This window comes from Echinops telfairi, unplaced genomic scaffold, assembly GCF_000313985.2.
Source record: "Echinops telfairi isolate 266 unplaced genomic scaffold, ASM31398v2 ScPeMD7_60;HRSCAF=208, whole genome shotgun sequence".
NCBI classification, from domain to species: domain Eukaryota; kingdom Metazoa; phylum Chordata; class Mammalia; order Afrosoricida; family Tenrecidae; genus Echinops; species Echinops telfairi.
In genome coordinates, this window is record NW_022103958.1 from 17402924 (window position 1) to 17415230 (window position 12307).

A 12307-nucleotide genomic window follows, 5' to 3' on the forward strand; every position below is an offset into this window, starting at 1 on the left:
GAGATAATAACATGCACAAAAACAAGACAGAGCAAAACCAAGCAACAATATACAACAAAACAACACCAACAAGAAACCACTGACAAAGAACAAAACAAATCACAACAAGAAAGAAAAGCTTGTAGTTAGTTCAAGGATCGTTTGTTGGCCTTTAGGAGTGTTTTCCAGTCCAGTCTGTTGGGGTACCACGCCCCATATTTGAATTTTGTAATTGTCGTCTCTGGATCACACAAGCTGGTGTGCATCTTCCATGTGGACTTAGTTGACTTCTCGCCTAGATGGCTGCATTTGAATACAAGCCTTTTAGGCCCGACACTCTTCTTCTCGATAGCCAGGCACCGTCTGCTTTCTTCCCCACACTTTGCTGCAGCACCCTGATCTTCAGTGCTCATTACATGGGTGAGTACAGAGCAGGGCCACGTTATCAGAACCAACTGTTCTTGGACTGGGGTTAGAGTTAAGGGGGGGTCAAGTCAGAATGTTTTTGAGGAAGCCACGGGCAGGGCAAATGGTTACTGCACTTAACTACTAACCAAAAGGAGGGGAGGCTTGCATCCCCCCCCCCAGGGGCACCTCTGAAGACGAGGCTGGTGGTCTGCTTCTCCAAGGTCAGTCTTGAAAACCCGGCCGAGCTCATTCTCCTCCGACTTGCATGGGGTCACCGTGAGTCAGAATCGTCTCGACGGCAACGGGGTTGGTGCTGCTATTCCAGTTTGCAGACCCTTAAACCAGCCTCTACTTCGTATCGTTTCCCTGAGCAGCTGCAACTGATCGCTACAACCTTGTGGCTTTCAAGTACAGAAATGTATTCCCTCTCAGTTCTGGAAGCTAGACGTCCAAAATTCCGGTACTGGCAGAGCCACACACGCTCAGAAGGCTCCCCGGCAGTTTCTGGTGGCCCCAAGGGTTCCTTGGCTTGTGGCTGCAGAGCTGCAACCTGGCTCCATCTTCACCTGATCTGCTCTCCCCTCCTCTTCTGTCATTGGAGTCAGGGCCACCAGGTAGTCCAGGATGATCTCATCTTGAGATCACTAACTGAATTGCATCTGCCGCCACCCTTTTCCCGAATAAGGTCCCATTCAGATTCTGGGGGTTAGGATGTGAATCAGTCTTTCGGGGGGCGGGGGGGCACCGCTCAGCCCACGTGGTGTTGTTAGGTGCCACCGAGTTGGTTCCGACTCATAGCAACTGACTGTACAACCCACCACACTTTTTAAAAGGGGAGTTTTACTTCAACATACATCAACCAGAATGACCCTAGTCAATTTGGACCAGCCAGGGGAGCTGCCACATATAAACCTGACTCGATTGGTATTTTCCCAGCCCACATTTTTTTGGGCCTTCATCATAGAGAAGCCAGTAAAACCCTTTACACCTGTAACAAATGCCTGGATGTTAATGTAAGAACATGTGGACCCAATACCATTACACACACACACACACACACACACACACACACACACACACCTTTAAAAAGACCCACCTTTGTTTAAGTGGCAATTTTCCAAAACTTCCTTTTTTATATAGCCAACTTCCTTAAAGAATCTTATAACAGACTACAATCTTCTGAATGTCAGGCTTCCCTGCTGCAGCGCTTTGGTTTACTCCCCAATAAAATCCTTCTGAACATTTTTTTAGATAATGCAACTCCAGAATCTGTCACTTTAACACATATTAGCTTCAAAATACAATTCACTGAGAGAAAACACAGAAACCCAAACCCAACAGAACTCACTGCCGTCAAGGCCAACTCAGCGCCACGGTGCAGGTCATTGTGCAAAAGGAAACACAGAGGATGACTGAGAATGCCATAGAAAACACCACAGCAAAACAACAAATAAAGTACAAACACCAGATAATGAAAAATTCACTCAACACTCGAGTTTGTTGTATAAAAATGAAGCATAACAGAGCTGTTCCAGTATATTAATGTGATCGTTTATATTTTCCAAAAAATTCAAAATTTTATATATTTTTGAGAGACCACCTCCACCCTTGTTCTGATGGGGACTGTAGACCCGTCACTCTGCTTTCCGAGTTCAAGGCTCCATCTGACTCTGGTTCTTGACTAATATCATAGGCTGAGCGCTTCTCGGCCTTTTGGCTAAGATCAAGTGCAGTATCTTATCAGTTTAATATCATAGGCTAAGAGCCAAAGAAATGGTCCAACTTTTTCAGAACATTTCTCTCCAAAGACGAATGTTGAGGTTCCGAGGAGTCTTATTTATAACACATTACCTATGAGAGTGAGGCTCTCTCACCATGAAAAGAAAAAGATGAAATGCTTAACATTTTTGTCATCTTTATTGTATTTAATTGTATTGTATAACATCTTGACTTTTTAAAAATCATTTTATTGGGGTATCGTACAACTCACAATCCATTCATCCATCGTGAAACCTTCCGGATCACAGCCCAACTCACGACCACTGCGCCACTGGCGGCCTGAGTGTCTTGACATTTCTAGATGCGTCATTTGACCAAAATTACGCAAGTTTAACTTGTAGCCAGCAAGATGACCCTTCCCAGTGTTTCTGAAATCACAGAGCTCGGCTTCCTCTGGGGACTTGGAAGTCTACTTTGACTTGACCAGTTCTTTGTCCATGGTTCCTCAAAGATAACCCTGCCGACTACCACGCTTCCACTCAAACTCCCCACCTCCGAGTCCGTTCTGACTCACGGCAACCCTGTCGGACAGGAGACCAGTCCTGTGTGTCTCCCAGACAGGTACTCTTTAAGGGAGTAGAGAACCTTGGCTTTCTTCTGAGGCGCGATCGGTGGTTTTGAACTGCTGACCTTGTGGTTAGCAGCCCAACCCGTAACCGCTACGCCATCAGGGCTCCTCATGCTAACTCATTGTGACCCTAATTTTCAAGGCTTCATTCTTCACAGAAGCAGACGGCCACATTGTTCTTCCAGAGTGGCTGTTTAACCACTGTGCCACTAGTTCTTTAGAATAAAAACCCACAACTGAGTCACCAATCCTGCCTCATCGTGGCCTCTCTCTAGGGTTTCGGAAAGGGTCAGTCTTTATGGGCGCAGACCCTCTTCTTTCTCCTGAGGGGCACTGATGGGTTTGGATGGCAGACCTGTAGGCTCTAAGTCCTGAGCTTACCGGAGGGTGCCTCCAGGGCTCCCTACGATAACCCTAAACCCTTGGAATTGCCAGAGATGTCTTTGTTATCTGCAGCCCCCTGATCAAATCTGAGAGTTGACACTAATGAGGTGGTTTACGGTGGGGATGGCAGAGTTATCAGTTGGCCTCAGGGTAGGTGGGCTGATCCAAGCATGCCTATGCATTGAGGCCCCAATAAAAAGCTCCCTGCCGCTTCCTGTTTGGTGCTAGAGATGCCTGTGACAAGATGGGGTGTGGGGACAAGAACTTTCCTGGGCCTCTCCAGGTCTCTTCCTTTGCTATACTAAAACTATCATTTAAGGTTTCCTTGAATCTGTGACTCTTTCTAACACATTATCAAATCCAAAGGAGCAATTGGAAATAGTAGAAGTCAGAACTGGGCTGGCAGGGACAGGGGACCACTAAGCTGGCAGCTGGTATCAGGAAGGGGCAGGAGTGAGCGGGCAGGGGCTGGGGACAAGTGACCTTAGAGCTGGTATCATGAAGGGGCAGAGGGGACTCCAGAGCCTTGTGCCCGGCATCAGGAGCCTCAGGCACCGGGAGCTGGCCACGTGGAGGGCTGTCCTCCTAACTTAGGAGGTCACACCTGGCTCCAGCTGCCTGTGCATCCGGCCTCAAGGTGAAAAGTGGGACAATGACAAAAAGCAGGTGACAGATTGTAAATGTCCAGGAGGTAAGGTTTAGCAAGTGGTGTGCCGGTGTGGGTAGCATTGCAGCCAGCTGGGAGCTTGCTGAGACGCATTGTCACGGGATTTCGTCATGAAGGAGAGGGAGGGGGACGAGAGAGAGAGAGAGAGGACCCCACCCCTTGAGCTTTGGAACAAGCAGCCAGACATCCAGGTTGACTCCTAGTCTTTGCAGGCAATCCTGGGGGAGGACAGATCAAGGTCTCCCTACGGGAGGGCGAGGGGAGACAAACCTTCAGGAATGCAAGAAATGAAAACACATCCCCATGCAACTTGTACGGGACTGTCCGAAGCAGTATTAGTCATAGAAGCAAATGGGCACTTGTCAACTGTGGAGGCACGCCTGCGTTGTGGCCACCGTTGCTGGGTGTTCAGCACAGCCACATGGTGGGCTATTTGGAGGGGCCAAGGGTCCCGACATATACCCGAGTATGACTAGACCCTGAAAACCTGGAATTAAAGGAATCTGTCACCCAAAAAACCCACAGAAGACTGCATGCTGTATGATCACACTTTAATTGAAATGAAAGGCAAGTCCAGAGGCAGGCAGGTTCGTGGGGGCTGATGGGAAGAGGGCCTGGTGATGGATAGGCTTTGCCAGTGTGGTGATGGTGACGCAACTCGGAACTGGCTCTCCTTACTCCTTCATGGAGGAGGCGTGGTGGCACGGAGCTAAGTGCTCAGCTGCCACTCAGAGGGTTGGCGGATCAAGCCCACAGGCTGCTCCGTGGGCAAAGAGATGTGGTGGCCCGATTCCATCAAGAATCAAAAGTTCCCAACTTGGAAACCTGTGGGGGCAGCCCGACTCTGTCCCACGGGGTTACTGTGGTCAGAATGGATTTGAAGGCTAGGGGGTTGGCAGAGAGTTTATCCTCTCAGGTGGACACTAACAAGAAGCGGAAAGCAATTGCCAATCAGGCTGTTGTGAATCAGTACAAAATCAGTACTGTATACAATCGATGTAATTCCAGAGAAAGAAACACCAAGGTGGAATAGACATGAAGCCGTGACCACGCTCCAGTTCTTTTAAGATACTGGTGAATGTGCTTTTCACACAATGAATTTATAAAAATTAAAATGTCTGGTGGACCGTTTCTTTTTCTTCCTGTGCAATCAGCCATGATTTTAGATATATGTACATCCACGATTTAATAGGCCATGAGGTGATAAGTAAACATCAATTTCCAAAGATTTTTTTAATTGACCAAACAAAAGCATGTTTGTTAGAAACATTCTCTCTAGTCATTTCCACAGAATAATCCAACCTAAGTATCCAAAGGAAATCTAAGTTTCTTTTAAATGACTGCTCAGTGACTCTTCGTTTACCTAGGGGAAACCATTGCAAGTTATTAAGCGATTAGAAATCATCCTGCAGGTATTTGCGACAGAAACGGCATCATCCTTGTCTGGACAGCGGCACAGGAAGCCCAGGAGCAGCTCCATCCCGAGCTGGCGCAGCCGGGGCCTCACAGGTTAGCCTTCTCCCTGGCGGCCAGGTGAGAGCCGTGCTGCACAAAGGTATGGATGGAGTTCTGTTTCAAAAGAGTGAGACCGGCGGGTTAGTGACCTCAAGCAGCAGCCTCTTGGCGTTTACCTGAGCTAAAAGTCTGTGTTCAACCCAGTCTCATTTGGGAGGCATGCATCTCTAGCTGCATAATGTGGTCCAGAGCGAAAAGCAAGGGTGTGTCTTACTTATCTCACATGTGTGACTGACTGCGTCAAAAAATCCCAAAGCTACGGATAAAGGGCCTTGAAGGCAGGACGGCTGAAAGGAGTCAGCCTCGTCTGCCCTGCCCTGCCCTGCCCTGCCCAGGGTCCACAGGACTGCCCAGCTTGCAGCTCGGGGCTCACCTTCGACTTCTCAGCATTGTATTTGTCCAGGAGCGACTGGATGCGGGCCCCATAGTCAGGGTGGACATCGTTGAAGTTCTTGACCTGAAACCAAATAAAAATGTAAATGTTGCCCCAAATCTCTCCTATGCCACTCCCCAAAGTCAGCTTCCCTGCGGACAGTCCTTCCCCAGGGGAGGAAGGAAATTTCTGCAGGACGTGGTGGGCGCAGAGTGTGCCAACATGGGCCCGGCAATAAGACCAGGGAAAACTCTGGCCTCCACTGGTTGAGTGTCCTTGGCTCTGGAAGTCAGTGAGTGATAGAACAGAGGCCTCAGAACACAGGGTGAGGCCAATGTGGGTGGGGATAGCTCCCTGTAGAGCAGTAGGGGGCCAACCTCTGAGAATATGCTCAACAAGTTAGAAGACATGGGCCCAGACACTGCCTGAATAGACTGTGGTCAGCAGCATCTGCTGGGCGGCATCCCTCTGTCAAGCAGGAGCTCCGCTGGGCAGGGTTCGAGAGCAAGCCCACAGCAGGAGGAAGTGAGTGGCTCGGACCCAGAGGCCAGCGTTTGAGAAGACAGCCACACTGGGGTTTGAGCCTCAGTGTTCTGCTACTTCCACGTTGTCCTGCTCGGCCAGCTCTCAACGAGGGACACAGGGAAAGGGGGCCCATGGAGGAGAGAGTGTTAAGGGGGCCAGGATCAGCTAAGCACCACCTGTCTGCCATAGTCGGCTTGGGGTTGCTAGAGTGGTGAGCAGGCTTCAGTAGAGCTTCCGTGCTAAGATGGACGAGGAAGGAAGGGGAGATGAGAACCCCGTGGGTCATGGTATCCAGTCCGGGCCGTAGTGCGGATGACTCAGAGACGGGCAGCATGTGATTCCCATGGCTGTCATGGCTTGGGAGATGGCAGCTAATGAGAACAATCCCTATCTCACAGGGCAATTTCCCGGCTCTCTGCTCAGCTGGATAGCAGTAGGTCAATAGTGCCAACTGAGATTTAATTATTACACACACACACGCACACACAGACAAAGACCTCAATCTCTGCCTACGGAGAGACCATCCAGCCTGCCAGTGCTATTTGTCCCCAGGCCCTTGGGCACATCTCTGATGGCCACTAACCCCACAGAGAAGCAGCCAGCAAGGGGCAGGAACAGCAGGCTTTCCCGAGCTTATCTGGGGCCTCCTCCCCAAAGGTCAGAAGCAAAAAGGCTTCCCAAGGCTGTGGCTCAAACCTCAGAAACATCCTGGCGCCTCAGCTCAGAGTTCAGCTTGACTTTTGGAGGCTGCAGCGCAGTTCTTGTCCAAAACCTGCAAGTTCCTTGTTTGATTCTGCAGCAGGGTCGGGCGCTGGGCCCTCAAGCCGCCAGGTGGGTTTCAAACAGTAGACAGGGTAGCCAGTCATCCTGGTCCTCTAAAGGTTAAGCTGCACTGTGGTGGGACTCACCTGCCACGGCTGGCCGGTTACTAACTCTGCCCAGGGATTTATTTAGCTGTGGCCCATGAACCCCACAGGAGGGAGCGAAGTCACTCTGAAGGCAAGGATACTCTTACACATTGAACCAAGAGCTGAGGATGGGTGGATCTGCCATGTGGTAGAAAGTGTGGGGAGGAAAGAGCCAGGCTGGCGCCCAGTACCAGTATCTTTAAGTTCTCTCAGCCAGTTGACGGTGATTCATGGCGCCCCTTGTGTTTCAGAGCGGAACTGCACTTCAGAGGGTTTTTGGTGATTTTTTGGAAGCAGATGCTCGCACCTTCTTCCAACGTCTCTGCGTGAACTCACACTGCCAAGCGCTGTAACCCTTTGCCTAACCCAGGGGCTCACAAGTAAAACAGACGTGTCACTTCCCTTTGGTGGGTTTGCCCACACATCTGCACTACCGCCTCCTGCCAGCAGGTGGCACGCCTGGGCTCACAAAGACTCACCGCTTTCTTCTGGATGAAGAGCTGCGCGTCTTTCAGGTGGCCGGCGATGTTCTCACACAGGCGCTTCCTCTGCTCCTCGCTCAGCACCTTTGTGTAGAACTCGCGCACCTGCTCGGGAGGGCAGAGACCCGAGGTCAGGTAACCACCGCCAAAGCTCGCCCCATGTGCCGAATTCTCAGTGTAAAACAACTTTGCAGTAAGAAACTTTAGAGTTCCCCATAACTGTTTTAAACCAAACAGAAGGAACCCAGTCATTGATAACAGCTAACAGCTGCTTTTAAAGAGTGTCCTTTCTGGTCACTGCTTAGAAATGCCCTGGTGGCGCTGTGGGTTAGACGGTGAGGTTTCAAACCCACCAGCTGCTCCGAGAAGGGAAAAGGAGGCTGCCTGCTCCTAACGATGTGCCATTTCGGAGTCCCTAGAGGGGGCTGCTGCGAGCTGGGATCCACTCTGTGGTGGTGGAGACCTGGGTTTGGTGATCAATTCCTGACAGCAAAGGTAGTGTGAAAGCCGCTGCCATGGGGCCAACTCCGACTCACAACAGACAGCCCTCATGAGAACTGGGCTGTGATCAGTTTCTATGTGGGTCACTAGGCCTTTCTCCCGAGGCCCCACCAGGTGGCAGTATAACCTACGATTCAAGTCCCCCTCCCTGTTTCTCACCACTGGGCCAGGAGCCCAGGTCCCAGCACCCAACCCTGTGGATGCCTACAAGCCGCTCCCTCTCCCAGCCATGGGGTCAATGCTGACTGCTGGAGCCCCTGTGGGTCCCCGAGACTGTATGGGTTTCCAGTCTTTCCTCTGGAGCTGCTGATGGTTTCTACGGCCCACCCCATGGAGGGCAGCCAACACCTACAAGCCGAATACAACGTCAATCCAGCTGGTTACCACCACAAGGCCAACGCCTTCCAAGATAGGCCTCCTCCTTCTTTTCAAGTACACCGAGACTGGACTTTCCTGGGCTTTCCCTCAGCTAGGTTCCTAGAGCGAGTGTGTAAACACCTAGACTCTCTCTGTGTGTTAGAGATAGAAGGGTGAGGCTGTGAACCCCCACCACCAGCATCACGGCTGCAAAGACAGGAGCTCCGTGTGAAGCTCACTACCACTCAGCCCACCCCCACCCTCACCGCGGCCCTCCCGGACAGCACTGCACCTGTGCATCTCCACGGCTGAGTGTTTTTACACAGGAGAAAGCCTCATCTTTTCCCAGAGGAACACCTGGTGGTTCCAACCGTCCACCTGGTAGTTAGCAGCCCAATGCAGACCTCACTATGCCCCACGGCTCCTGAAAATCTCTCGACTGTGGTACATTAGACTGTATCAGCAAGAGCCTGGTGATTCAACTGCATTTGTGCAGGATGGCAAGCGTCGGCTGAACACGGCCCAGAGCAGGGACGGAGGCAGAGCTCGCTGGCTGGTACCTGAGTGACGTTGTCTTCGTCGGCACTGTTGAAGCGCTCCACGTCCCCAGAACACCGCACCGTGTGCTGCAGGGCCGAGTGCTGCTGCTCGGGGGCGCTGAAGCTGTTGGGGTAGTAATTTGGGGCACCGCCTGCAAGAGAACAGCGCAGATCCCCTCAACCCCCGAAAACCAAGCCCACTGCCATCCCGTGAATGCCGACTCACAGCAACCTAGATCGTGCACATGGACTGAAAAGATGGTCCTTCAATCTTTGAGGGACCAGACCACCTCAGCTTTCTCCCACGGAGCGGCTGGTGAGTTTGAACCTCCTATCATGAAGTTAGCAGCCTAATGTCTAGCCCACAGATCCCCAGGGCTCCTTAGAGATGCACTTGGGGAGATACAGAAGTCAGTCCACAATTACTCAATGCCGCAAGAAATAAATACCAGGCGCAATCGTCCACACATTAATCATACATGCCACATGTAGGTATACAAACCTAAACGACAGGCATTGCCATCGAGTTAAATCCGACTCATGGGGACCCTACAGGGCGGTGGGTCTCCTGTAACCCACCAGAACGGTTCTCTGTAGCTCTTTGCGGGAGTGGTCTGTCCCACTCCCAGAACCCTCTGCACTCCAGTGAAGCCCGGCCCGGCCTGGCGCCACCCCCACACCTGTCCCTGTGCTTGAGGCCATGGCTGCACCACTGTGTCCGTCCGTCTTGTCTTGTCGAGGGCCTGCCTCTTTGTCACTGGCCTTCCCTTTGCCAAGCCTGGCAGCCTTCTCCAGGGGCTGGTGTCCCTGAAGTAGGTAGGCACAGTCTTGCCATTTTCACTTCTAGGAGCCTTCTGCCTGCACGTCTTCCAAAATCGATTTCTTTGTTCTTTTGGCAGTCCCTGGTACTTTCAATAGTCTGCCAGCATCGTAATGAAAACCCATCGTCCCTCTTCAGTCTTCCTTACTCAACGTTCCATGCACACGAGTGCTCAAAGAACCTCTTCGCTTTCAACACTTGAAAAAGAACTTGCGCCTCTTGGTCCATGTACAGATTCCCATGGAGCACAATGAAGTGACCTGGAATTCCCATTCTTCTCAAGGCTATCCATAGTTTGTTAGGATCCACACAGTCAAATGCCTTTGCATAGTCAATGAAACGCAAGTAAACATCTTTCTGGTAGTCTCTGCTTTGAGCCCAGGGCTGTCTGACCTCAGCAATGACATCCCTGGGTCCATGTCCTCTTCTGAATCCCTGGCAGTGTACTGCTGCAATCTTTGTTGCAGAAAGCCTTACATTTCTCCCTTGGAGCTGCTTGTGATTTCGAACTGCTGACCTTGAGGTTAGCAGCCCAGTGCGTAACCCACCACATCCCCAAGGGCTCCTGCAGGTATCTTTAAGTATCTATAGCTACACACAGGACAGCACACGGCCAGGCAGTGATTCGTTCTGTTGTACACAGGGTCACTATAGGTCAGAACCAAATCGGCAGAACCTAAAAAGAACAGCCTAAATCCACACACACGCACACACCATGGAAAAATCCCATTAGTTTTCAATGCCATTTTCCCATGAATTTCTTGAAATTCCCTTGGGCGTGCACACACACACACACACACACACACACACACACACACACACAGTAGGTAAGTCAAAAAGTACCGCTACTTGGGTGCCACAGGTGTGTTCCAGACAAAATCTATTTAAAAGCCTCTGAAATTAGTGGGTGGCTGACCCCGAGTCCTCTCATTAACACAGGACCTCGCCTCAGTGCAATACCTTCCCCCCAAAAGGTCCTGTTCAAACAGTGGCTCCCAATGAGATCTGTGAGGAGGCCAGCCTCGCTCAAGGCCGCGAGGTCAGCTCTGGTGACAGTGGAGGCACAGGGTGAGCACAAAGGGGTATTAAGAAGACGCTTTAAGAAAAGGGGCAACCGCACGGTCAGACGATGGATGCCCAGGAGCGCAGCTCTGAGGAATCCGTGTCCATCCCAACAATACCTGCTGTGCGTTGACAGGGCTGTCCTCTCAGCATTTCCCCAGAAAAACCTCACCTCGTCCACTTGAGACCGGCCTCGTCTTGCCCTTTCAGACTTGTTTTTGTTCCCAAACTCAAAGCTGATTTTACAGGAACATGATTTGAGTTCCTTGAGGGTGCTGCCCAAATTGCCATTTTGAAGTGGTGTATGTGGAAGTGAGCAGGATGGCTCAGGAAATGCTGCCGGGACAAGTAGATAGACCCGATGGGGGGGCTCGAGAATGACACGTGGGAGACCCGATGGGGGGGTGTCGAGAATGACACATGGGTAGACCTGATGGGGGGTCTCGAGAATGACACGTGGGTAGACCCTATGGGGAGAGCCCGAGAAACAATAGCATCTCGCGTGGGTAATTTTGTTTAATGAAGGTTCCTAGGATTTTGTCGCCACGCCTCTTGATTGAGCCACCACGAGGCAGAATCCACTGAACAGAACCAACCGCAGCCACAACCAGCACTTAGAAATGTAGGAGGATGCTTCCAAATCTGGGGCTGCCAGCACGTCGACTCACCGATCTAACAAGCCAGCGTCAGGTACAATCAAAGCTCTCACGAGGACTTCTGGAACAATGGCAACGCTTTTATTTTGGCATATCCATTTTCCCAACTACGGTTTGCTCAGGCAAGTCTGCGCACACACTGCCCAAGCAGAGGGAGCGGCCTACAAGCATATTAAGTGGTGTGAGTAGGCCTGGCCAGAGGCGCACGTGTCCCACACTCACCTAAAAGCACTAGGGATGTGCAGGGGAAGGGAGGACACCATGCTTTTAGGGAGCCTAGTTATTCACGTCGTTCTAGGTCAGGCACACCCACACAGACATCAAGATGCTCCACGAACCCTGCCTCCGCAGTGCTGTCAGCGGGAAGAATCACTCAGAAATGCGCCTGCTGTAGCTCATTACACAATGCTGTTCCCAGTCAGCTCGGGCTTGACTCAAACTCAGGGTTTTCCACCATTCACAAAAACCCATTCAACCTGGACCAGGGACCGACACGTATAAATTGAAACCAAAACTTGGTCAAAATTCAAGCCAGGGCAATGCTGTCAGGCCTAGCTTTCAACAAAGGATAAGCCAATATAATTACAAAGTTACAAACCACAACAGACAAAATAAATAGGACCCCATGAAAATTGAAAGCTTTTGCTCATCAAAAGATTTTTACCAAGCAGTGATGAACGTATGAAGCACATCGCTGCATGGGAAGAGTTGGAGGAAATCATGCTAAGTGAAGTAAGTCAGGCACAAAAGGACAAGTACAACATGAGTCCACTGAGGTAAGCGA

At 51.0% G+C, this 12307-nt stretch overlaps 1 protein-coding gene and 1 pseudogene across 1 annotated transcript in view; one reads left to right on the plus strand and one right to left on the minus strand.

Annotated features, from left to right (window-relative positions):
- The first annotated feature begins 2084 nt into the window (after positions 1-2084).
- On the plus strand, positions 2085-2260 carry LOC115869917 (annotated as a pseudogene).
- A 2059-nt stretch (positions 2261-4319) lies between these two features.
- The window catches only part of CAT (catalase), a 42058-nt gene continuing 34070 nt past the window's right edge, over positions 4320-12307 (minus strand). The window contains exons 10-13 of the mRNA XM_004708283.2: positions 9007-9137; positions 7586-7693; positions 5674-5757; positions 4320-5354 (exon numbers count right to left, since the gene is read on the minus strand). Of these exons, the coding sequence (XP_004708340.1) occupies positions 5289-5354; positions 5674-5757; positions 7586-7693; positions 9007-9137 (389 nt within the window). The 3' untranslated portion in view covers positions 4320-5288. The remainder of the gene's footprint in view (positions 5355-5673; positions 5758-7585; positions 7694-9006; positions 9138-12307) is intronic.